Genomic DNA, 24,772 nt, shown 5'->3' with positions numbered 1-24,772 from the left:
CTCAGAAATCCGCCTGCCTCTGCCTCCCAAGTGCTGGGATTAAAGGTGTGCGCCACCACTGTCCGGCTCTTTTTGTGTATTAAGTCACAATACATTCGTAGGAAACAGGCTTGAGCTGCTCAGCTGCCTCCTCTCACATTCTCTGTTTGTTTGATTGGTTGGTTTTTCGTGACAGGGTTTCTCTGTGTAGCCCTGGCTGTCCTGGAACTCACTCTGTAGACCAGGCTGGTCTCAAACTCAGAAATCTGTCTGCCTCTGCCTCCCAAGTTCTGGGATTAAAGGCATGCGCCACCACTGCCCGGCCTCCTCTCACATTCTCATGAAGTACGCTTCCCTGGGTTGGGCAGCCTGGTGCTTCGGCTCACACAGGGGCCTTTCTCTGGCTTCTTTTTTGATCCTTTGCCTTCGCTCATTTCAGGAAGCTATCTCAGCTCTTAGAGTACAATCTGTGGGTCACACATTGATTCTCTTGGCAAGAACTTTGCCCTTGACTGTCCACAACACCAGTAGTATGTGGAGTGGCACTGTGGCTCTCCCTGTTTTGCTATAACACATGGTATTCCTTTTTGAACTGTACCTATTCTCCTGATGGCTGCAATGTCACCCTTATAGATTCACATATATGTGGCCAAAGGAACAACTTGTCAATGGGTTTTGTTTTTTTTTTAAGATTTATTATTGTGTAACCATGTTGTGTACCCGTGTGTCTGAGGAAAGGCATGCACACATTGAGTGCAGTGCCCATAGAGGTCAGAGTCATCATATCTCCCTGGAGCTGGGGTTAACAGTAGTTGCAATCTACTCAGCATGGGTGCTGGAAACTGAACTGGGGCCTCTAGGAGAATAGGATGCTCTTTTCCGCTGGCCGAGCCACCTCTCCAGCCCCCCTGCTTGCTCTCTACAGAGAACATACAGCCGGCTCCTTTCCTCTTCCCCTTTGAGGCTGCCATTGTGGCAAATTTTGAAGATGGCGACTCTCACTGAAAGCTCAGTATCTCTCTCTCCTGGGAGAAACTGCTGGGACTTCAGCATTCTAGGCAGAGATTCTAGTCAGTCTGTCACTCTGTGGGCAGAGTTTTCGGACCTCCTCTGTCTGTTCATTTATCCAGTGGAAACCAAGCTAGGCAGAGTGGCCATGTGTCTAGAGTCCTAAGAACTTGGGACATTGAGGAAGAGGATTATAAGCTCAAGGCCAGCCTGGGTCAACAAAACATGATCCTGTGTCACAAAGGGATATGAAAAGAAAATAAATGCAAAGGGAAACAGGAAACATCTATTGATCATATACTGAGAACCAGGCTTTATCCTGGGTATAAGGCATACAGTGGTGAACCAGAAAGTCTCTGTCCTCGTGAACACAAGTACAGGTAGCTAGCTGTCCCTGAGTTTGTAACCTACCTGAGAGAATGGCGACTGTGTAACACTGAGGACTGGGGAGGAGGGCCAGCTCCTGCTGAGAGGGGCTATCAGAGTTCCCAAAGGGCTCCTAGATCCATGGCCATAGCTCAGACGCCAAACTGAAGGACTCTTGCAGCCTCCCTGTTCCTCCCCCCCCCCCCCCCCCCCCCCCCTCCCGTGCTCTGCCTCAGGAAGCATGGATCCTCGTACACAAAGACAATCATATACACAAGTTATCCCTTCCGCTCTGCACGTCGCATCTTCACGGGCATTTCCATCATGTCCTGGCCTACTTAGGAGCCCCAGTGTCTTCTCCTTCCTAGGATAAGATCCTAACACTTCAGGCTTGTAGTCTCCTGGACCTGCCCTCCCCGCCAGCTCAGTGATTTCTTTCCGACTGGCAAGTATCCCTTCCTCCATTTGTTTGCACACGACAGCCTTGTTCCTGAACACCTTCTGCTCTGTGGATTTTCATACACTGGAACTCAGACCCTGCTTCTGCCCACACTGGCCTCTCCCACTCTGTCTTGACTCCCCTGCCATTTGTAATTACCTGTGCCTCTGAGAGCCAATGAGCAGAACCCACCTGTCCTCTCTCTCAGATTGTTCCTGGGGCCCTCGGCTTAGGGAAGTACTCTGTTTCCTGTGGACTAGCTGAGCTATTGACAAGAGTCGAAAAGGATCTGGAGTTAAAGCTTGAGGGCGGGGATTTGTAGAGGTGAAACCAATGCTCCTTAGGGTCAGGATGAGTCAGGCATCAGCATCCAGGGCTGCTCAGCTCAGGCCCAGCCTTCTACCTGCCGGCCCAAAGCTCCTCACATAGGTGTGGCGATGCTTATGGTTGCTTCCTTGCTGTCATCTTGTCTTTGTGCTTCAGAGGAACAGTTCATCCTCTCCCAGGCGGCACTCTTGGAACAAGTGAACACCTTGGTGCCCATGCTGGACAGTGCTTCTATCAAAGGTATCCCTGTGGGGTTTGCATTCCACTCTCGGGCTGGGGGAGGTGGTTAGTGGGGCCAAGGCTTCCCTGTACCAGTGCTGGATCTGCTCCTTAGAGTCCACCACCTGACTATGGTTACAATTCCCCAGTAAGAGCCTAGATCCGGGACCTCAGGCCGTTTGGCCTAAGACACAAGCATAAGTTCCAGCAGTCCCAACCCCAGATACCCTTCTGCTTTCTCCCCGCCCCTTTGAGCCTCTCCTTCAGGGTGCTGCAGAGCCCACATTTTATTGTCAGAACTCCTGCCAGGCGTGTGACGTTTTCCTGCTGCGCTGCTAAGAGTCCCTGGGCTTGGGCCTCGACAAACAGGCAGTGGCTTTAATTGAATCCAGATATCCATCTTGCCTGTCTCTGGAGGTATTTCTCTCAGCTCCTGTCCCTTCCCTGATCAGCTGCCCGCTTGAGTATCTGACAGCCTAAAGCTGCAGGCGTAGCATGGTGGGCAAGGCTGTCAGTGTGTGTGGGAATCCAAGGGACCAGTGTAGGGACCTGGTATTCATTTCCAGCCCACCTAAGCTCTCTATCCATTAGGCTAGGGAGCTAGCCCTGCTGGGCTGACAGCAAAGGGGCAGGGCCTGTAATAGGTAAAGTCTCTTTACTTGGCCCGCTCATAGCAAACAATACTGAGGACTTTAAGGTTCTGTCTTCTAGGCATCTGGTGTACCCACCCCCACCTCATGGGTCTTGGAGTAAGGCTGGGGTAGGTGGGGAGCCCCCCCTCCAGCTACAGCAATCGGTCGATGAAGCCTGGCGTTTGTTTAGCTTCTCTACTCAATACTCTAATCCTGCGGAAGACCTAATAGACTATTGAGCAGTCCCGGGGGAGGGCACAAACATCATCAGGCAGTGTGCGTTGTGTTTTACAGCTGTTCCTGAGCATGCTGCCCGCCTGCAGCGCTTGGCGCAGATCCACATCCAGCAGCAGGTATGGAAGGAGAGAGGAGTGGAAGGGAAGGTAGACATGATGAGACATCGTGTCAGCTGTGTCCTCCCCACTGTCAATCCCCCCACCCGCTGTCACACACCCCCACTGCCCACTGTTACACACACACACACCACCCACTGTCATACACCCCCACCCACTGTCACACACCCCCACTGCCCACTGTTACACACACCCCCACCCACTGTCACACACCCACTGCCTGCTGTCACACAAACCCCCCACCTACTGTCACACACCCACTGTCCACTGTTACACACACTCCCACCCGCTGTCACACATACCCACTGCCTGCTGTCACCCCCACCAAGAGACCTCTGTGTTGTCCGTGGAGGTTTGCCCTCTATTTCCAGATGTCCCAGGGAGGGAAAGGACACGCGGGTCTTCCGCCTTCCAGAATAGAGCTTTTCTGAGATACTAGAAGGTTGAAATCGAGAGGTAGGCCGTAGTGCCTGCGGATCTGTTTTTGACTGCAGGTGAATATCTTTTCTCAAGCTCAAAGACTGTTTAGAAATAGAGACTGAGGTGCTAGAGAGATGGCTCAGCCCTTAAGGTTACCTACTGTCTGCTGAGTGTATGGGTTCAGTCTCCAACACATGGCCATTAACAACCAACCTCTGTCACTCCAATTCCAGAGGATCTGGTGCCCTCTCCTGGCATCTTTGGGTACTGCATATATATGATGCACCCACGTACAGGCAAAATACCCATGCACATAAAATAAAAATAAATAAAGCCTTAAAAAACATAGGGACATAAGAGGAGGGGGTGTTGATGTGTGGAATAAACCGCTCCTGTCAGTCTGTGGGCAGCTGTTTCTGGACCCAGCCTAGAATGGAGAGCATCTGTTTCGTAGTTTGCTCCTTATACTGGAGGTTATTCAAGCACCATCTCTTCTAGGTTTGGAGGGAATAATGAGGCAGGAAGTTCCATAGGACGTGGGGCTTTACCCAACTCCTCAGCTCTACTTTGGCTTACAGGACCAGTGTGTGGAGATCACTGAGGAGTCCAAGGCTCTCCTGGAGGAATATAACAAGACTGTATCTTTTGTGCTTTGTGCTCCTTAATGGGTATTCTCCCCCCTCCTACACTGTCCTCCCAGTCTCTTCGCCTGCCCTCACCCTTTGGGCACATGCTAAGTCTCCGCTTCTTCATTCAGACTCCCGTTGTCACCTTGACTTGTCACCAGACACTGCTCCTCTCCAAGCAGTTTGTGCAGTGGGATGAGCTACTCAGCCAGCTAGAGGCTGCCAAGCAAGTGAAGCCAGCAGAGGAATGACAGCTGCTCCCATGTCCCCACCAGGGCCTCGAGCCAACCTGTCTTTATAAGGCAGAGACAGCTTTGTAGTCTCTCTGAATTCAGATACTACCTGTCTGTGTTCAACTGGCGGCTCTGAGGTCAGAGGTCAGGTTTACCTTACAGTCATGATTTGTACTCCCTGTCAATGTATTTATTCCAGTGACAATAAACTGTAGAGACCACTAAAGGAGTTTGTTGGTTTGCTGATTGGCTTGGCTGTGAGGCTCTCTGGGTGGTGAAGGGGAGAGCTGTGCGCCCCATGGGTGGGACCAGGAGCTATACTCCTGCTCTGGTGTGCTGAGAGTTTTCACATCATTTGACTGATACAGCGGGGCACTGTATATTTATTTATCCCATATTTGCAAATTACCCTCTAAATATCATTTCATGGTAAGTAAGGAGGGCACAGGTGGGGACACCTAATCTCTACACAGGGTTTGGGGAAGACCAGGTAGGTCCACATGTCAGATGGTCATGGAAGAGCAGGCAGGGATGTGCCTGTGTGTACATAATGCCAGTAACCAGAGAAGGAGCCCAAGAGGTTTGGACGTAGGGAATTTTAGGATCTGGGGGAGAGAAAGCAGAGAAACCCATAAAGCAACGCGCTCCACCAAGTGTATGCTGCCCTCTTGTGGTCTACGGGAGTCTTAGTTCCTTCAACGCCTATACAGCGCCCAACCTTTAGAGTTGCTGGCATCCAAAATGCAGCATGTCCAAACTCACCTGATACTAGCAGTCATCCTAAACTATTCTACCCGAACAGTCACCTCTTCCCCCAAATTTCATAATGAGTTGCTATCAAGTTTCTACCCATTTCTCCTCAATTCTTTCTGTTTCGGTGGTTATCATATCATTGGTCAAATATTGGAGGGCCAGTTTTACTCTGGATACTGGACTAGGTTCTGTGGGCACGCCCCTGTGGCCGAAGCGCTACGACGATGAGTACAGCCCCTTGCCAGGGTCACCTGTATCTGTTGCCCCAACTACCGGATCCACCCAGTTTACACATCAATCCTGTTGGCCAATGAGTTATGCACAAGCTATGGCTTAGACCCTACTGAAAGCCGCTGGGGTCGTCCAGTGTCCCAGGATAAGAACAAAGCTCAGAACTCCGTAACTAAGAGTCTCACCTGCTTGAATCCACCAGGGGCTTCGCCTCTGGGGCTGCGGTGTGTCAACAGGTGACGCATGCCATCCATCTTTTTAAAGGCACAAATCTGCGTTCTTCAGGCGCGAGGCTCCTCCTATAGCTGTTCCTTTCCCAGGTGGGCCCTCTGCAGGTACCGGGGTGCTCCGGGATCACCGCGCCGACCGCTCCAGGCCAGCCAGATGCCAGCCCCCGCAGCAAGGAGCCGAACCCCAGCCCGGGTTTCTCTCAGGCCCCGCCCCCTGCGTGCGCGGCCACGCGGCTCGGCACGCTCCCGGTCTGCGCGCCATCTTGGCTACTCCGTGAGGTTCCAGCGGCAACTGGCGACGGTGGTAAGACCCAGATCTCAGGAGATGGGGACTCAGAGCCGGGGAAAGGGGATGCCTGCTGCCTGGGACAGCGGCCCACGATCGGGGAGCCCGCCGACCGCTCACGAGTCGTCACTCGGGAGTTCCCGAGTGGCCCGGTCCAAGCCACCCTACTCTGTTAATCTGGGGATGGGGTCTACTCTGCCCTCCCTACCCCCGGTCCCCGTAGGCAGGGTCGATTCTTTCTTTGGGGAGTACTTTGTGAGGCCTCGTGGCTGTGCCTCAGGGAGTTTTGGGGCCAAGAGTCTCTGGAAGCACAAAGTGAGGGAGCCTTGTCCCAGGTCTTGCAGCCTAGTGGGGAGAGCCCGCCTGTTCTTAGCGAGTTGTGAGCAAGGGGTCTGGGACCTAGACCCCAAGGAGCTTGAGATGATAAAATACAGCTCTACCCCCAGAGAGCCTGGTTTGGGGGAATTTGGTTTTGTCAGCGTTAGAGACTCGTGGATGTGTTTAGAAAGGAGTCTAAAGGATAGGTAATTCTTGGCACCAGCCTTGAGACGCCGGGGTGAGGGTCTAAAAGCATCTTCCGTGGTGAGAAGCAGGACCATATCCTGGAAGGAATGATGGAGGGTGGACCTGGTCGCGTTCCTGCCACTCATCCGACTCTTTCCCCGCAGCGCATATCCAGAGAGATCCACCAAAGCCACGAGAGCAGAATGGAACACTACCGGAGGGCTGGCTCTGTAGAGCTCCCAGCCTCGTCACCAATGCCCCAGCTACCTCCGGATACCCTGGAAATGCGAGTCCGAGATGGGAGCAAAATCCGAAACCTGCTAGGGCTGGCACTGGGTCGGTTGGAAGGGGGAAGCACGAGGCACGTGGTGTTCTCAGGTTCTGGCCGAGCCGCTGGAAAGGCTGTCAGCTGTGCAGAGATTGTCAAACGGCGGGTTCCGGGCCTACACCAGCTCACCAAGCTTCGCTTCCTGCAAACTGAGGACAGCTGGGTCCCAACTTCACCGGACACAGGCCTAGACCCCCTGACAGTCAGACGCCACGTGCCTGCAGTGTGGGTACTGCTTAGTCGGGACCCCTTGGACCCCAGTGAATGTGGCTACCAACCCCCAGGTGCACCTCCTGGCCTCGGCTCCATACCTAGTTCCAGCTGTGGTCCCAGACCCCGAAGGAGGGCTCGGGACACCCGGTCCTGAAGATCTGTTTGCCTGACTGTACTCTAGACCTGAATATCTGTGCCTTCTCTAAGAAGCGCTTGTGCTCAACGTGCCAGTAAGGCTTAAATCTACAGAAGAACTTCCCTTCCCCTCTGGAATGTGGGATGGGACTGTTAAAAAGACTGGTGTGGGTCACTGCTTGAGAAGGGCTTCATGTGTCTCTATATCTCATTTGCCTTTTCTGATGTCCAACTAGGGAAGGGAAATAAAGGTTATGCCTGTTTGTTTTGGCCTGTTGTGGAAGTAGGACTGAAGAGTGGGGGGCCTGGCTTTATCCCAGGAGCTCCTGGGCTGGAAGCAGGAAGGATACAGATAGGCTGGCACTGGATGGCGTGTCTGGTATCAATAGAAAAGTTGCAGCAGTGACCTGGGTGGCTTTTTGGCACCTGCTGTAAGCTGGGTTGGGACTCGGCCAGCTCAGGCCTTTCTCCCCTCCCTGGCATATGTTTCAGTAGAGTGGGATCGTGAACGCAGGCTTGGCGGTTCAGGGTTTTAACCCTGGTTCTGCTATTCCCAAGTTATTGTTCTGTAGTTTTCAATAAAGGTTACTTCTCTGGGTCTTAGCGCTCCTATCCAAAAAGTGGGGAATAGGGTGCTCACCTCATGAGAGTTGTAAAGCTTATAAAGTGATGCACACATTTGACACTTCAGACACCACCCGAGCACCTGGTGCTAGAAACTTGTTAGAAGGAAGCTCAAGTTTACAAACGTGCTGTTTTCTTGAGAGTAGACCTCAGTCCCACACGTTTCTTCAGATGGCATTCTTGCCTTTTTCCCCCATGGCTGGTTTTTTTCCTGCCTCACTTTGGCCTTTGGTTTAGATTTACCACAGGCACCCGAAGAGAGAGAGAGACAATGATTGTATTGGCAAGTTGGGTGGCTCTCCATACAGTAGGGTAGGATTGGAAGCAGCCGTGGCCTCCACTTGCTGTGAATCAGGGTTCTCTCCAGTGTGTCTAGTAATCTGGGTGTCCAATTCTGAGCCAATAAGATTGGGGCTCTTCTAGACTTCTGCTCTAGCAGGGCCCAGCAAGCTGAAGGTGTCGTGTGCTGCTTCTCTCAGACCAGGGAGGAGAGATTGGGATGGTGGGAGAAAAGGTTAGGGAATTTAGGACTTAGCATGGAGTGAGGAACCAGAGGCTGTCAGGCAGTAGCCTGAACTTTAAACACTACATCCTTTGCTTTGCAATGTAGGCCATCTCAGTGAGAGGAAGAGCTCTGGGGAAGGGACAGGTGGTGAAGATTCAGGATGTTGGGAGAAGTGAAGCAAGATGCTCTAAGAGATACAGAGGGTCCGAGACATCTAACAGCTGCTGGAGACCGTAAGACCACTGTGACATCTTATACTGCCCACTGCCTGGCCTCTGTACTCTGTAGCTAATTCTACCTACCGCTGTCATGAGTGTCTCCGCGCCTTTCCCTGGATGTCTTGTGTATATTTTGCCATCAGCAGTTCTCAGTGTCACCAAGTCTCCAGAACGTTGGGCCACATTACCTTGTAAATTATTGATGCACTTTGATCTTGCAGTCCCATCCTGGTCACTGCTTTGGCCAGGTTAAGGCAATCACATGTAATAAAGGCAGTCACTTAGGCCGGACGGGTGATTCAGTAGGACATCTTCGTGAGTTTCAGAAACCAGGAAGGGTCTCTCAGGTGGGTTACCTAATTCAAAGTCATCTGAGATTTCCCAAAATGATTAGAGAGGGAGTGTGAAGGGAAAACACCTGTGCTCTGAATCTCCAGAGAGGACAGGTTCTAGGGTACTCTCCCTAACCTGTGGTCGCTAGGAGAGTCTGGCTCTGACATCTCCAGGAAGACCGCCTGGGAGAGAAGCAGAGGTGAAGCCTAGGAGTGAGAATGTCTGCTCAAGGGTAGGAGAGAACCTGAGAGTAGGGACCTTTCAAAAAGCAGGAGCAGTGGGCAGGAGAGTTGGCACAGTGGTTAAAAGCACTTGTTCTGGGGCCAGAAAGATGGCTCAGCAGTTAAGAGCTCTGGGTGCTTTTCCAGAGAGAGGACTCAGGTTCAATTCCCAGCAGCTACATGGCAGTTTACAACCATCAGTTTACAGTCCCATGAGATCTGATGCCCTCTTCTGGTGCCCAGATGCATAAATAAGAAAAAAGCACCTGATCAATCCCTAGGACCCACATGGTGACTCATGACTGTAACTCCAGTCCCAGGGCATCTGATACCCTCTTCTGACCTCTGCAGGCACCAGGCACACGTGGTTCACAGACATACATGTAGCAAAACACTAACTTTGAAGTAGAATCACGGGCTGATAAGATGGTTCAGAGGATAACACTTGCCACCAAGCTTAACCAGAGTTTAGTCGCAGAACCCACACAGAAAAAGAAAATGGACCTCCATTCACATTCACACATAGACAACATTTTTTTTTAAGTAAGAATAAAGATGACTTCCTGTAATGGGAGGGCAAGAGTTGAAGACAAGCAAGGGTGCAGATGGTGTTGGGGTGCAGGTAGGATATGAGAATCCAGAAGTCCTCTCCATAAAGCAGGAGGAAACAGAGGGGATGGGGTCCGGATTCCTGAGATAGTTTTTGCAGCTGAGAGTGATGACAAGATCTGGCATGGCAAAGCCATAAGTCTGGTGTAGGCTGATGACTATGAACTTGGAATGTCTTGAGCAGAACGTGGCCTCCCGTAGTCTCCACTCTGAGACTGAGACAGGAACAAATGAAAACTGAATAGTAACAGGAGAATAGGGCTGTGGTGCCCACCCTGAGTTAGAAGTTAAAAGAGCACAGGGTTCTGTGACCCAGAGTCCTCACATGCTGTCTGGGGTGGGTGGTGCAGAATGCCACAGTGAAAGGAAAGCGTAGCTTCCTAGGGCTGTTAGAACAAAGTGCCACAAACTGAGTAGCTTACAACAACAGATAGCTCCAGAGCCAGCCGTTCAAAAGGTGATTTTCTATTTTGTCATGTTTATTTATTTAGTGGGTGTGTGGGCATGCGTGTGCTGAAGTTCACAGACAGAAGTCCGAGGACAACTTACAAGTCAGTTCTCTACGTCAGCCCTGCCTGCTTTGACGTGCACTTTCACCCTCTAAATATAATTGGCTTCTTTAAGATGCTGTTTTGGGGACCTGGAGAGGAGGCTCCATAGATAAGAGCACCCAGGTTTGGTCCCTAGCAATCACATGGTGGCTTATAGTTATCTGCTACTCCAGTCCTAGAGGATCCCACATCCTCTTTGGCCTCCTAGGGCACCAGGCATGCATGTAGCACACACATATGCAAGCAAAACACCCATATACATAAAAGCTAAATGAAATAACAGAGCGCCTGGTGAGAATGTGGGTGCCGAATGGGCAGATGTCTGCTCTCTTCACTGAAGTGACTTGAGAGTGTTGAACATGATTTGTATACAGTAGATGCACAATAAACATTTGGAAGAAGGGATGAATGTTGAGCCTCGGAGTGTATGACACTCTTAGATCCCGCCCTATTTCTTCTTCCCTTGGCCCTCCATTCTCAGATTAGAGGAGAAGACTCAGACTTATTCACAGAGTAGCCTGAAAGGACCCCCTTGCTTGCCTGCTCCCCGACTCTATCCATCTATGGCTTGGCTCTTGGACTCTGGCTTTCTGACCACCCTGATGCCCTACTGCTCCTAAGCATCATTTTCTTCCTCTAATCTTTGTCCCTTCAAATTCAAGACTATTCAAAAGCAAGACTTGGAAGTTTATATCTGTAACCTAACATTTGAGAAGCTGAAGCAGGTGGGCTGCCACCTAAGGTCACCTTAGCCTATGTAACGATTACCAAACCAGTCTGAGACACAGACACGAAGTCATAAAACAAACAAACAAAACCCTGAAACCTATTCAAAAGACACTAGCACTACCCTCAGAGAACTTCTATCTGAAACCACAGGGTGGCAGCATTCACAAAGGGATAGCCCATCTATGCTCTGTAACATCTACTTTTCGAGAAGCCCCAAGAAAACAGTCTAATCTTGAAATTTGGTCCTCCATAGACTGAGTGGCATCTCAGCTGTTCAAAAGGCAGCTGAGGAGAATACACAGTGTGACAAACCCAGTCACTGTACCTAGAGCCTCCAGTCTCAGGTGAGCTGCGACGTCAGCAGTTCACCTTCAGGAATGTGGCAGGTGCAGTAGGTACACAGATTAAGGAAGTCCATCGCTGCAGAAATAAAAGCCCCAAGTTCAGCACTCGGAGACAAGCAAAATCTCAAGGAAAAATGGGGTAATGGCCGTGTAGAGCTTGAAGACGAATTGGCTGGGAGAGACCTGGGAAGGACACGGGTGAAGGGGAGTCATGAAGTGAGACGTAAGAGGACACAAGAAACATAAACAGTCTGGTGACTGAAGGTCAAGGAAGGGCCGATGAGGGGTGAGTCTCAGGGACGGCTTGGGGCCGGCTGTATACCTGGCCAGGGAGTTTGGACTTGATCGTGGGAGAGATGAGAGGTTACAGAAGTCTCTGAGGAGGAGCACAAGGTAAAATGGCAGGCTGTTTAGAGTGAGGACCCTGGATGCTACAGCTTGCTGAGAAGAGAGCGTGCAGGGTTGAAATGGCATCGAGGAAGCCAGGAAGAGATCAGTGGGCCAAAATCATGACTAGGGTAGGCCCCGGGGAATCTTTTCCAGCCCACGAGGGCTCTCAATGCCTGTTACTCTGAAAGCATTCCTAGCCGTAGGCTTCCTCTGCCCCACTGTATGAGCTCCTGTACTCTCTTTTGAACCTTAGCCTAGCTTCTCTGATTATTTTGGCTAGAACCAGGGTCTTGGTGAGCGTCTATATTGAGAGACCACCACAGCATCTAGTTCCTTCCTCCTACTAGATCTCTCTCTCAGCTGTCAGCTCATCCTGCATTACACATTTCTCAGAGACCCTTTCATGTGTCCTCAGTGTGGCTAAGGGGCCTTCCATAAAGGAAGCCAGAGTATTAGTCACTCCCTCACCTTCAACCACCTCCTACCAGACAGAGTACACTCATATGCCTACGTGTGCATGCATATTGATGTCCAGAAGGCCATCCCACCAGGAAGAGGGTCACATGCCTAAGAGAAACGCCTGGAAGTGGGAGAAGAAAAGGCACAGCTGGAGTGGGAGTGGGAGGAGTGAGAGTGGGAGGCATGTCTGCCGGGTCTCAGGTTCCGGGTGGAACCACCACCGTACACTGCAGGTAGGGGGCGCCAGAGTCAGACTATGAGTTTTAAGTGAGGAGTCACCTTCATTCGGTCTCATGAATATGCACAGAACCTGTTGAATTATGCAGGATGTAAATGTGTATGCAAATTTGGTGCTGCCCTCACTGTTGCTATGGAAACAAGTGACTAGCTAGGAGGGGCACACCCTGGGGAGACCTGGGTGGAGAGACTGAGACCAGGAGACTGGGCTGGGCCACCTGCTCTTCTCAATCACAACGTTTTGATCTATTTCTTTGCTTCGTTCTGTCTTTGTCTCTCTGCCTGGATCTCCATCCACTACCGTACCTCTTTTAACCTCTCTCTTCTCAACTGTTCCCTCCCCCTCCCTCCCTCCCTCCCTCTCTCTCTCTCTCTCTCTCTCTCTCTTTCTCTCTCTCTCTCTCTCAGAGTTTCTCTGCCTGTGTTTCTCTGTGCTGTTGTGTCCCTGACAGAAACATCGCTCGGCTGGGACTCGGGGCCTGCCACTTGTCTGTAATCCCATGACTTCCCCTCCTGCATCTCCCTGTCACTCTGTCTTATCTCTGTCCGTGTCTCTGGGTTTCCTGTCTGTATGGGTCTGTCTTTCTGAACCTCCTGTCCAACAACTTGTCTCTGATGGGAAAGGCAGGAAGCTGCACATATGTCCTTGCCTGATGGAACACACCACCCCTGTCGCAGCTGCCCGCGTGTTCAAGGATTCCTAAGCACTCCCTCCACCCCCAATAAAGTCCTGCTTTGAATCAGGCCCCTGTCACAGTATTGACACAAGATTCCCATGACAGGCTGCCAGGGTGCCAAGTCTTCTGTCCCAGACCCTGCCTGCCATGGGACTATGCCCAGTGTTCCTGCCTCTCTGAGTTTATCTTCCCAGCTCTCCTTGAAGCTGGTGGGCACCTTGAGGCAATGATGTGTTCAGAATAGGAAAATGAGAGAAGAGCCTTAATTAATTTGCCCATCTGGCCCTCTGCCCAAAAGCTGACGTGAGGGGTCTGGCTTAGGCCCAGGTGTGGGGGTGTTTGGGACCAGTTGAGACCTATCCTGGTCCCCAGTCAAGACTCCTTGCTGAGCCACAGAGCTGCGTGGCAGCGGCTCAGTGGTCTACCCATGCTCCTTCCTGGTATGGCCTCTGTCACCTGGTTCCTTAATCAGGGCCCTCCGACTACCTCTCCTTCAGCTCACTTCTGTTTGATGAGCACCTGTCCTTCTACACCATGCCCCCTACCTTTATAGGTCCTCACATAATACAGAAATGAAACCTGGGGGTTTTGTGCCTCAACCCTGAGGAGGAGGTCTTTGGCCAGATGAAGAGCCCCTCAAGGTTTCCTCTCTCTGGCAGCCTCAGTTTGGGAATGTAAACTTAATGCAGGTGCAAAAGTCACGGCTCAAATGTGAGCAAGATGGAGGCCGGAGAGGAGGATGCCTCCATACAGTGCCTAGAATGGGCTGTGGGAGATTGCAGAGGATTTTGAATGGTGGTAAACCACTCTACATGACGGTGGAGGGCTTCCCCCTTTTGGTCTTCAGCTCTGGGCAGGTTGCCTTACCTCCAGGAAGGCACTAGTCGTGGGGGATCTGGCCTGGACCCAGGTGTGGGGGCGGCTGAAGCAGTCAGGACAAGTTCCTCTCCTCCAAGAGGTGGTGGGGCCAAAGCCCCCAGCTCTCCTACCCAGCCAGGAAGGACCATAGACTTGTATTCCCACCACCAACTGTGATTCACCCCTGTTCAGGCCCAGGCGTGATCCTGCTACCAGGAATCCTGTTTGAAGTTTTAAAAGTCTCCCTCCTTGCCCCAGCCCACCCTAGCTGTGCCAGGGGATAGAAAAGAGTCACCTGTGGGAAGCCGCAGGTCCGGAGAGCCAAACACCGGAAAAGCAAAAGATCGGGAGAGAGATGAAGAGATAGAGACGGTCGGAGTCAGAGATGAGCGTTAAAATATAGACAGCGAGAGAGAACAACCTGACAGAGGAGACTCCGAGACACAGAGGAAACCTGCTTGGAAACAGGCTTTAGTGCTGGCCAAACCTAGTGCTGAGTGCTTGGCCGGGCTGTCTCATTTAACTTAATCTTTATAGTCTTAGGAAATAGATGGTGCTGTTATGATCCCATTTTACTCCTGGGATAATTGAGACTCATTTTACTTAAAGTAATTGAGACATTAACTCACTTGCCTGAGGCCTCAAACCCAGAAAGCTGTGAAGCAGGTATTCAAATCCTTCAGTTTAGACTGAGAGCCCAGGAGAGAGACCGGCAGAGAGCCAGAGGTGGGGACAGATAGATTCCCATACCAGCCCTCTTGGGTAATCGGGAAATCTGGGAATCTTCAGGCAACTGTTAGGGGGAGGGCCTTCCCATCAAGCTAACAGAAGAAAAACAACTTTTAGATCTTCTTGTCAGCTGTGGAGGAAGGAAAGGAAGGACTGGAGAGAGCTGGGGTGGGGAGGAAAGGCCCCCACACCACCGAACTCCTTAGCTGACCCTTCTCCGCCCAAGCTGTTCCTGACCAGCCAAAGCCTCCTTGTGAGCAGCCACTATCATCCCCCACCCACTACCCCAACCCCAACCCCGCTTTGAGAATTCTTTCTTCTCCATGTGTTTATTGAGCACCTGCTAGTTGCAGGGCACTCCTGCTCCCACCCACCTCTCTTCCCCCCTTTTTCTCCTTCACTGTGGAAAAACCCTCTCCAACCTCCTAGGGATAGCCTCTGCAACTAGCAATTAAGGCTAGAATCTGGGACACTTCAAAATAAGGAAGTTAGCCTAGTATACACCGAGGTTCTTGAAAACCCAGAGAAGAGGTCCCTAAGGTCTGGCTTAGGTGTCTCTGCCTGGAGGTCCCTTCTAGTTAGTTTGGAGAAGAGGGTCAGCAGCCCAGCTGGTTGGGGGCCTGAGAGAGCCAGGCTGTCAACAACAGGGGGGATTGGGGTGAGAAGAAAACCAGGAGCCATCCTGGGGGAGTCCGGGAGTTGGCGTTATGGTTTCTAATGTCTTAGCCCTGGTTTCAATTACTCACAAGGTCCCTAGGGTTCTCCCACGACTGCCTGCAGGCTCCTGAGCTTGAAGAAGGTTCGGGAGCCTCTTGGGAAGACCAAGAAACTAGGGGCTCAGGGGTAGCAGCCCACAGCCTGGAGGGAGCCTTTGCATACTCGTCCACCCCTGTACTTGTCTGTGTGAGGCCCCCCAGACCACACAGAGATCCCAGAAATAGTGGGAGGCTGGGGAGGAGCGGTGTACACGGCTGCTTATGAGCTCCTACACAGGGTCCAACCAGTTCCTTAGCTCCACCTTGGTCCTGCTGCCTCCACCCAACTCCTGCCCCTGAGAGCCAAGGCTTGGTCTCACCAAGCTCTTTTTAAAACCTCATAACAAACCCTGATCCTAGATTTTTTTTTCCACAGCTCTCTTGTTTATCTTCGAGTCCTGCATCTTCCATTTTCTTTTCTTTTCTTTTTTTTGGTTGTTGTTTAGTTGGTTGTTCTGTTTTTCAGGCTTTTAGGTAAGATTTCACTATGTAGCCCATCCTGGCCTAAAACTCACAGCAATTCTCCTGCCTCAACCTCTGGAGCATTGTTGATTATCTACTTGGTTACATTTACTTAGAGACCTCATGTGATCCAGGCTAGCCTTGGGACTCGCTGGGTAGCTAAGGCTTGCTTTGAATTTCTAATACTCTTTCCTTTCAAGTGCTAAGGCTGCAGGTGTGTTCCACCATACCTACCCAGTGAGTGCTCACCTGTGCAAACACACACACACACACAAACACACATCATCATCATCATCACCATCATCATTTCTCTCTGTCTCTGTCTGTTTCTCCATCTTGTAATTAAAACCCCCAGTTTCTGTCTCAGCCCTTACTTTCTTGGCACCCCCCCACCACATTCCATGCCTGTTCCCTTAGACCAAGCTTGCCACCGCCAGTACTGTCCTAACGCCCAGGTCAGCCTGGGACTTTGATGAATACCCAAGGCTTCCCATGTGTTGGCACAGAAGACCTTGGGAACTGCTGACCAGAGCTGGCTGCACACCTCCAGCCAGCTTGCTCCACTTGAGGACAGCTCTCCCTCCCTAGCCTTGTCCCTTCCTACCCATCGTGTCACAGACCCTTCGGCCGAACATGTCAAGGCTTTGTGAATGGCACCATCATCTCCCAGTCACCCATGCCAAAAGCCTGGGAGGTGGCTGCACTTTTGTACACAATGTTCCCTCTGGGGCTGGCACACAGTAGGCGCTAATAAATGTCTGTTGAACTGAATTTAACTCAATTTTCTCTCTTGGAATTCCTCTGCCTCTGCCTAGTCCCTGGTACTGAGCGTCTCTAGCAGTAAGTCTCCAAATTTTTAAATTGTCTTAGTTTTCTGGTCATCATAGTGAAGTTTGTGGAGAAGTCGGTCCTTCCTTGCCCCTCTATTTCTGACCCTAAGCGGTCACAGGCTCTTCAGGATGAAGCCATGTGAGGTGAAGGAAGAGAAGCGGTCTTGGGGTACCATCAGGCCTTCCTGGAAACATCGGCCCTATTATCAGCAGCAGGGACAATCCTCTGAGGACAGATGTCTCCACTATGAAGAACAGGAGGGGGGTCAGAGCCTGTGGGGTGGAGAGGCAATTTCTGAGTAGTGAATTAGTTTCATGCGAATTTTTGCAAAATGAAAAATTGCATCTGAGATTTTGCAAGTCTGTGTTGTGTCCCTGGATTTTTTTTTTTTAATCTTCAGGAAACACAAAGTCCCCTGATCCCAAATGTCCTTGTCCTCCCTAGCTCTCTCCACCCTCCTTCCTCTGCTCCCAGTGGCTTCTCTCTCCAAACTTAACAGGCCCTAGGGTAACCATGGGGAAGTTTGGGAGAACAGACAGTTCAGGGGCCTGTCCTCTGTATATACCTGACATGGGGTCCCCTCGTGGGGGTGGGAGTGGAGAGCAGATGGAAAAATGAATCTAAGTGGCCTCCTCTACACTGAGGCACTGTCTTTTCTTCCAAGCCCCAGGGCCTTGTCTAAGTCAGGACAGAAATTCAACCTCCTATGCAGCAGCTCACTAACAGGAGCTGGAGAGAGAGAGGCTCCGTGGTTAGGAGCACTTACTGCTCTTGCAGAGGACCCAGATTTGGTTCTAAGCACTCACGTGGTAGCTTACAATCATATAACTCCAGTTCCAGGGGATCTGGTGCCCTCTTCTGACCTCCACTGGCTTCTGCATGCATATGGTACATGTACACACACACACACACACACACACACACACACCACTGGCTTCTGCATGCATGTGGTACATGTACACACACACACACACACACACACACACACAGATAAATTAGTTTTAAAAAGATCTCACTAATAGCCAAGTATTCTGTACTCTTAACTACTTTGACACCTTCCAGACCACCATGGCCTTGGAACCAAAGGAATTTTAGGATGTAGTTTCTGAGCCACTGCTGCCTCAGCTTGCCTCCCAGGCTTCCGCTTAGTCCTCACTGAGGTGCCCAAGCCCGCATCTCATCATTAAAGGCTGAAGTGCATTTCCCAAGGCTTGTCACCCTGTGCCTTGAAGCTTAGGGTTTACCTCTCACAGGTTAGGGTTTGTCCCGCTTACCACACACCGTGGACACATTTGGTCTCTTTTAAAGGATCTATATATAAATATTGACAAATCTATTTCAAACTGGGTCTGCTGATGAAAAGTTGGTGATCCTGGAGACTTGGAAATCAAGGCCAGGATCTCAAGTTCAAGGTTTGCCTGCACTAAAGAGTGAGTTCAAAGCCAGCCTGAGCAATCTGGCGAGCAATCTCAAAATAGAAGATTAAAAAGAAGCCAGGCGAAGTGCTGCACACTTTTGATCCCAGCACTCGGGAAGCAGAGGCAAGAGGATCTCTGAGTTCAAGGCTAGCCTCATCTACAGATCGATTTCCAGGACAGCCGGGACTACACAGAGAAATCCTATCTTAAAGAGAAAGGGTATATGACTCAGTGGTAGACATCTCCTCCAGCATAACACACACACACACACACACACACACACACACACACACACAATCTATTTCAATTGTTAGAATTGCCTGTTTTTTGCCTGACCCAGCATCTCATGATGGAGGCCAAAGGAAAACCCTTACACAGCTTAGAGGCATCACACAACTAACTAGGCAATGCAATAGATGTCACACTAGCCATTAAATTAGACGTCACATTAACCAGATTAGGCAAAGGAATATGGTACCATGAGAGGAAGGAAAGGGGCTTAGTCTGAGCCTCACTTAGGGGACATTTAGATGTCACCTCCTGGCTGAGGAGATTGGGGTGTCAGATATGGAAATTTTACGGGCCAACTGTATGATTCTCTTCATTTTCTTTTTAACATACCCATCTTTCTTGATTAGAATGTGAGTCCCACGAGGGTGGAACTTAAGAAAAGTTTGAGGCAAACTGTAAACAGCAAAGTGCACAAAATTTAAGGGTATATAGTTCAAATTACAGGTTCAACTTTATTCTCGCTTGTTCTGAAGTTTCCTAGAAGTGAAACAAGCCGGTGTGTCCTCGGAGCCCTCACCTCCCTCCCTCAGCATCTTGTCTGAGGTTTACCCATGTCGTTAAGCCAGCTGTGGTTGGCTCCTTTACATTGCTATGACCACGTCACTAGCTATCTATCTGGGTTGTTCCTAATTTGGGATATAATTAACAAAGCGTTTCTTATCTGTTCTTCGAGGTACGTATTTATAAGGAGAATGTCAAGTCCTAGGATCTATGTAAGTTCATCTTAGTAGACCCTGCTACTTCCTAAGCTGCTGTACCAAGTTACACATGTGTGAACCATGTATGGAATCTAGCCTTCTACATCCTGCTGAAGGAAGTGTCTGGTTCACTGCTGTACTTACACCAATGCCTGGCACACGGGACGGACGCCTGGCACATAGTAGGACACACACACCCTTAAGAACAAGAGGTGCCACCCCCCACTGCTACGTGCTGCCCTGGCTGCGGCATTGACTTGCTGAGTGATTCTAGCCTATCTTCAGGATGGTCCCCTATCTGTAGTACAACAACCGATACCGAGGGCCCTGCTGGCCACTGCCAGCTGGGTGCTGTAAGAACTAACCACCTGTTCACTCACTTATCTCACTTGTATTGCTTAAGGATGGCACCTACTATGTGCCAGCACGCAGAGGGTGTGATCTGTGACATTCCACTTACAGCCTCTTTCGGGTCAGCCAAGGCCAGGGTCACTGACTATCTTGTCCCCAAGTCATCTTGCAGGAGCTCTCTTCTCGTCCCTGTCCAGCCCTGACCCCAGGCGGGGGGGAAGGGTCTGGACTGAGTCTGTGAATGGAAAATGTGATTAATAATCAAAAAAACATCCAAGAGGAAGAGACCAGGAAAACAACTTCAGGAAGGCTCCTTGCCCAGGGGAGGGGGGCCGTGTCCTGGGCCTCGGGACAGCTCCGGCCACCCTTTCTGGGACACAGCCACAGGAGTGGGGTAATTTTAGCCAAAAGCAGAAGGAGGGAGCCATTTCAATGACTTATTTTCAAAGATGCCCCCAATGTAAGTTATGTTTTTTTCTAGGCATTTTCTTCATTCTGATACCCCTCCTAGTGATCCCACAGCTCAGACATATTTGGTGGGGGGAAGGCAGAGACTCTGGATTGGGGGTAGAGGAGGAATTTCAACATGAAATGTTTTGTTCATTAGTAGAGAACATAGGGGGAAGTTCCCTTTCTTCTTGGGTCTGGGCAGCCCAATTGGACACTCAAAAACTGTTGTGAAAAATAGGGCCCCAGGCTGCAGGGTAAGGGTTATAATGAGGAGACTGTGCCCTCCATTGGGATTTCTGACTTCCAGGGGCTTCATGGGCCTTCCTCCTTCCTCCTTCCAGGGATCTGATTCCTAAGGCTTCCATCTGTCCTCAGGATTCCTTCTTAGCAAAGCAGGAGGAACTGTGATTAGACTAGAGTTAGAACTTCCTGATGGGAGGGAAGGAGGCCTTGGCCTATTGAATACCTTGGAATTTTGATAGGGTATGTTGGAATTGGTGATCTGGTAGGTAAAAGAAATCTGACATGAGCCTGGGGCGGTAGCCTCTATCAGTGAGGACCCTAGTGGGGTGGGAACCTGGAGGATTTCAGTTTGAAGGCTTAGTCTCCCCAGTGAAACTCCAACTCTCCCCCATCCTCCACCTTCAGAGAATGCCTGCCTTTTTCTGCTACTAGGGACTGGGAGGGTCAGGACCCAGAGAGGCAGTGGTCTGCACCGTAGGATTCCAGAAGGAGGGGGTTGTTGTGAATATGCCCCAGGTGCTGTCCCGAGATGGTGCTGGAGCTGTTTCAGGATGGGGAGGGGTGAGTCGCCTATGAGGGTGGCTGGGCTGGTCCCTGACTTGGGGGGGGCTCTGGGCCCCCCTCCCTGGCTCGGCCCGGGGCTGTGTCGGGATCGGGTTTCTAGGCGCCTGGAGCCTCCGCGAGGCCGAGCTGTTCCCGGGCCCCGGCCAAGCCGCCCCGGGCGCTGGCACTGTGCGAGGAAGCAGGGGGGGTAAGGGGGAGCGAGGGGGGGCTGCGAGGGCGTTTACGTAACTGCCTTCCAGAGCCCGCCCCGACCCGCCAACCCCAGTGTGATTGAGAGCGTGTGTGACTGTGAGTGTGTGTGCTTGTGGGACACACGTTGCACTATGGCCATGCCTTGTGTGTGTGCTATAGATGTGTGGTTCAGAGATTCAGTCCGCTTCTTCCGGGAGCTCAGGCTTCAAGCTTAAGCAAGGGTCCGATGACTCCTCACGTACCACGGGGAGGCCCAACATAAGCACTTTCTTTATTCAGTGAGACAGGGTGTGTGACTTTATGTGGCCCCCGGCGTTTGGTGCGTCTAAGGCAGCCTGTGTGAGAGTGTAACTATTAGCCAGGAGGTTGCCTCGCCCTGGGAACTTCTGCTTAGAAATGGGGCTTTTCTGTAGGAGTACTGGGAAAGGTGACACCACATAGGTAGCCTTCCTTCCTGGAGACAGATCAGTCAGTATAAATGGGAAAGTGTCACTGCAGCCTAAAGGCCCGAAATGGCGCAGTCAACTCTGGGGATGGGTGAGTGGGTAGGTGGGATCAATTTAGTTCATCCTGCCAGGACATCAAAGTTCTCACAGTAGACACAAAACCCCAGGAGTTAGTGATGTGGTAGAATGCTTACCTGGAACTTCCTGTGTGGGTCCTGGACCAACCATCGCAATAACAAGTGAGCAAAGACACCTGAAGTCAAGGAAAATGTCTCCAGTGTCCCAAGGACTCTTAAACTTACTAATTCTGGGATCTCTGTCATTGTGAGGAATCCAGTCTAGGGGTATGACTTCCATTCTGTCCCAGGTGAGGCACATGGTGAAAACAGGTTCCACTGAGGCACGGTTTGAGTGGGTGAAGGTGTCCGTGAGTGGGGTCTACCTTACCATGGTAAGAGAAGGGGCTGGCGCAGATGTTGGGGTGGCCTGCTCTCTTACCAGAAGAGCTGGAAAGGGGGTGCGGCCAGAGATGAAGGCCTGTCTAGGAAGCCTAGCTTTACCCATAGGCGGCGTAGACCCTCAGGCTTTCAGCAAGGCTGAGGAAGTGGAGGCTAGTGAGTAGACAGGGGCATCCGAAACGGCAGGAATGAGAAGCCAGCACGCTGTTGGGCCAGCTCAGTGGGAAGAACCTACGTTCAGAGCCAGGTGACCACAGGATGGAGAGGGGACAGATCCTCTCTTGTTCCGTGGGTCGTCAAGGCCTCAGCGCCGAGCCGGGAGTCGCAGCCCAAGAACACACATCCCGCTCTTCCCACTCTCCCCGCCAGGTGTCGCTGCGGCCCCGGGGAAACGAACGCGTTTGCTGGTTCCGCTCCAGGAGCTGCCGTCCGACACACCCCCACCACCACACACCACCACCCTGGGTCCGACGGCGTCCCTCCTCGTCTTCCCCCACACCGAGTCGTATTCCTGGACTTGTGACCTCGGGTACGAAGCATGAGCCTGCATCAGGTGGCTGCGGCAGCGATGACGGTAGCCTCCCTGTGCCCTGGTGTCGTTTGTCGGGGTGTAATTCCTGACTGCCCTCAACTTGCAGAAAGAGCATCTGAAAAGTCAAGTCGACCCACGCAGGACTTGTAGATCTCCGTGTCCGTTTGTCTGCCTGTCCCCAGCCCGGTGTGAGCATGTAGTCTTTCTTATCAAGCATCGGCCACGTCTCCAGAACCTGACCTGGTCCAGGCCTACCATCAGCACAGAAAGACAGTTCGTGTGTGTGTGTGTGTGTGTGTGTGTGTGTGTGTGTGTGTGTGTCCATCTCCAGCGCTCCGTATTTCGTTGCCCTCTCTGCACTCCTTCCTTCACCCCACTAGTTAGGGTCTGTATCCTGGGGACCAGAGGTGGGTCCAGAGAAGCCAACTAGAGAGCATTTACCGTGGGTGGTTATGCTCTAACCTGAGCTGGGCTCATCTGTGTCACTGTGTGTCCTTAAGCCTTGGCCCACCCACTCGGAGATTCAACCCAGCCTGACTCCGGACCTACCGCTGTACGGTGGAGCCATGGAAGTGAAAGTGAAAAGCCCTAGCAGTGGCGGGAAGGTTTTTCCTCTGCAGTAGAGTCTCTGAGGCATTGGTTGGGAAAGGGCCCGGGCGCTGTAGGCAGCCTGCTGGGGAAGGGTGTGAAGAAACAGCGAGATATTTCCCCCCCTAGCCCTCAGCCGTGGAACAGTTCCCTGGAGGGGCAAGGCCCAGGGATTATGGGTCAAAGGCCAGTCGAAAAATTCAAGGGGTTGGACCTCTGGTTCTCTGCCTCTGGCATCCCCTTTTCTAACGCGCTTTCGTGTGGCCTCAGAAGTTGATCAGGTTGTCTAACCTTAATCTCCCATATTGCAGACAGACCGGGGCCTAGGTCCAGTGAAGTGAACACCCCGCCCCCGTCCCCCAAGATCCAGAATGCAGGGTGTGTGTGTGTGTGTGTGTGTGTGTGTGTGTGCCAGAGCCAAGCTCAGCTCACACAGGGTTATGCCCTGCCCTGGAACCGTGCGACCAGGCAGTTAAGTCACAGCTTCCCTAGCCCTCTGCTGGAGGCTGCTTTCCAGGCCCCGGTGTCCCGGGCGGGGACCGAGGAGAGTAGTAATGACAAGGGCCTGGGCATCCATCCTGGTCCACTGGAGTCACCGAAGCTTAAAGCCCGTTAACCTCGGATCGGGAACCAGGACGGGGATCGTTGATGGGGATGGTAGGAACAGGGGAGGAGTGAGCGAGCCGATTAATGGGGACTGAGGACTCTGTCTCCTACTCCTCTCGAGGATGCTAGAAGGACCCCAGAGTTGGTCCCGGGTGTGCCAGAGTGTCGGTGCGAGGCACTGAGGGGCAAAACGGACGACAGTGTGTGCAGGAGAGACCTGGCCAAAGCTGAGAGTGTGATGAACGATCACTCGGGGGGTGGGTGGGTGCGCGCCCGGCCGCCCTAGGAGAGCGGGCGGAGTGGGTGTGGGTGTGCGCGCGCGTTTGCAAGACCCGCGGCCGGAGCGCGCGTGAAGCGCGGAGTCCATAGCCGTCCAGAGGGCGCGCCCGAGAAAGGGCGAATGCGAGGGGGCCACGCGTGCCAGTGCGGGCGAGCGTGCCAGCGGGGGGTAGGGCGCCTGCCAGCGCGGGGCGAGTGGGAGTTGGGGGGCTCACAGGCCTGCGCGGGCGAGCGTGTGCCCCCCGCGAGCGTGCCGCGCGTGCCAGGCGCGGGAACGTACCAAAGCGGAGGCGCGCGGGGGGCCGTGGCGGGGAAGGGGGGTCGTGGTGCGCGGCAGCGGAGGCGCGGGGAGACAAGGCGAGAGGGGGAGGGGAGCAAGGGCGCGCGCGGCCGAGCGGGCGCCCGCGGTCACATGGGCGAGGGAAGGAGGGAGGGAGCGCGCGAGGGAGGGAGGAGGATGGGGGGGTTAAAGCCGCGGAGAGCAGAGGAGCCGGTGCAGAGCGGGCGGCGGCGGCGGCAGTGGAGGCGGCGGCTCCAGCCGGCGCGGCGCGGGGTTCGGCAGTGGGATCCGGCCGCAGTGCTCGCTCCGCGCTCCTGCCTCGCTCCCCGCCTGCAGCGGCCGAAGGGCGCGGCGCGGAGCCCGGGTGCCCCGAGGGCGCGGTGAGTGTTCCGCGGCGGTCCGCGCGAGGCTTGACCCTCGGACGCTCCGGTGGACAGACCCGCGGGCCCTCGTGCGTGCTGGGAGAGTGAGGGGACACGCGTGGGCCCCGCGGTCGGGGGAGGTAGGAAAGTTCACGAGAAACTTTGCCCGCAAACTCGGGGGCGGGGGCGCACGAGCAGCA

The 24,772-nt window shown here is 52.5% G+C and overlaps 3 protein-coding genes across 6 annotated transcripts in view; all 3 read left to right on the top strand.

Moving 5' to 3' along the window:
* Positions 1-4,829, top strand: part of Dctn3 (dynactin subunit 3) — a 9,057-nt gene extending 4,228 nt beyond the window's left edge. Inside the window, exons 4-7 of one of the 2 annotated variants that reach the window (XM_031377102.1) lie at positions 2,276-2,359; positions 3,265-3,323; positions 4,322-4,381; positions 4,531-4,828. In XM_031377102.1, the coding sequence (XP_031232962.1) occupies positions 2,276-2,359; positions 3,265-3,323; positions 4,322-4,381; positions 4,531-4,620 (293 nt within the window). In that variant the 3' untranslated portion in view covers positions 4,621-4,828. Of the gene's footprint in view, positions 1-2,275; positions 2,360-3,264; positions 3,324-4,321; positions 4,382-4,500 lie in introns of both variants that reach the window. The other variant, XM_031377103.1, reaches the window with a different exon arrangement.
* Positions 4,830-6,026: 1,197 nt separating this feature from the next.
* Positions 6,027-7,552, top strand: Rpp25l (ribonuclease P/MRP subunit p25 like). Its single transcript, XM_031377101.1, has 2 exons — positions 6,027-6,120; positions 6,771-7,552. Exon 2 carries the CDS (start codon positions 6,810-6,812, stop codon positions 7,299-7,301), a length of 492 nt encoding a protein of 163 aa, XP_031232961.1. The 5' UTR covers positions 6,027-6,120; positions 6,771-6,809; the 3' UTR covers positions 7,302-7,552.
* A 16,453-nt stretch (positions 7,553-24,005) lies between these two features.
* The window catches only part of Cntfr (ciliary neurotrophic factor receptor), a 38,627-nt gene continuing 37,860 nt past the window's right edge, over positions 24,006-24,772 (top strand). Inside the window, exon 1 of one of the 3 annotated variants that reach the window (XM_031377099.1) lies at positions 24,006-24,099. The gene's annotated coding sequence lies outside the window, so the exon portion shown is untranslated. Of the gene's footprint in view, positions 24,100-24,401; positions 24,591-24,612; positions 24,713-24,772 lie in introns of those variants that run through there. The other 2 variants (XM_031377097.1, XM_031377098.1) reach the window with 2 other exon arrangements.

This window comes from Mastomys coucha, unplaced genomic scaffold (assembly GCF_008632895.1).
Source record: "Mastomys coucha isolate ucsf_1 unplaced genomic scaffold, UCSF_Mcou_1 pScaffold18, whole genome shotgun sequence".
Classification (NCBI taxonomy): domain Eukaryota; kingdom Metazoa; phylum Chordata; class Mammalia; order Rodentia; family Muridae; genus Mastomys; species Mastomys coucha.
The sequence above is the reverse complement of the archived record's forward strand: the minus strand, read 5'-3'. Positions and strand labels throughout refer to the sequence as shown.

Bases quoted from the DNA above. Each gene is read 5' to 3' on its own strand.
- Rpp25l (XM_031377101.1), top strand. From the start codon at position 6,810: ATGGAACACTACCGGAGGGCTGGCTCTGTAGAGCTCCCAGCCTCGTCA.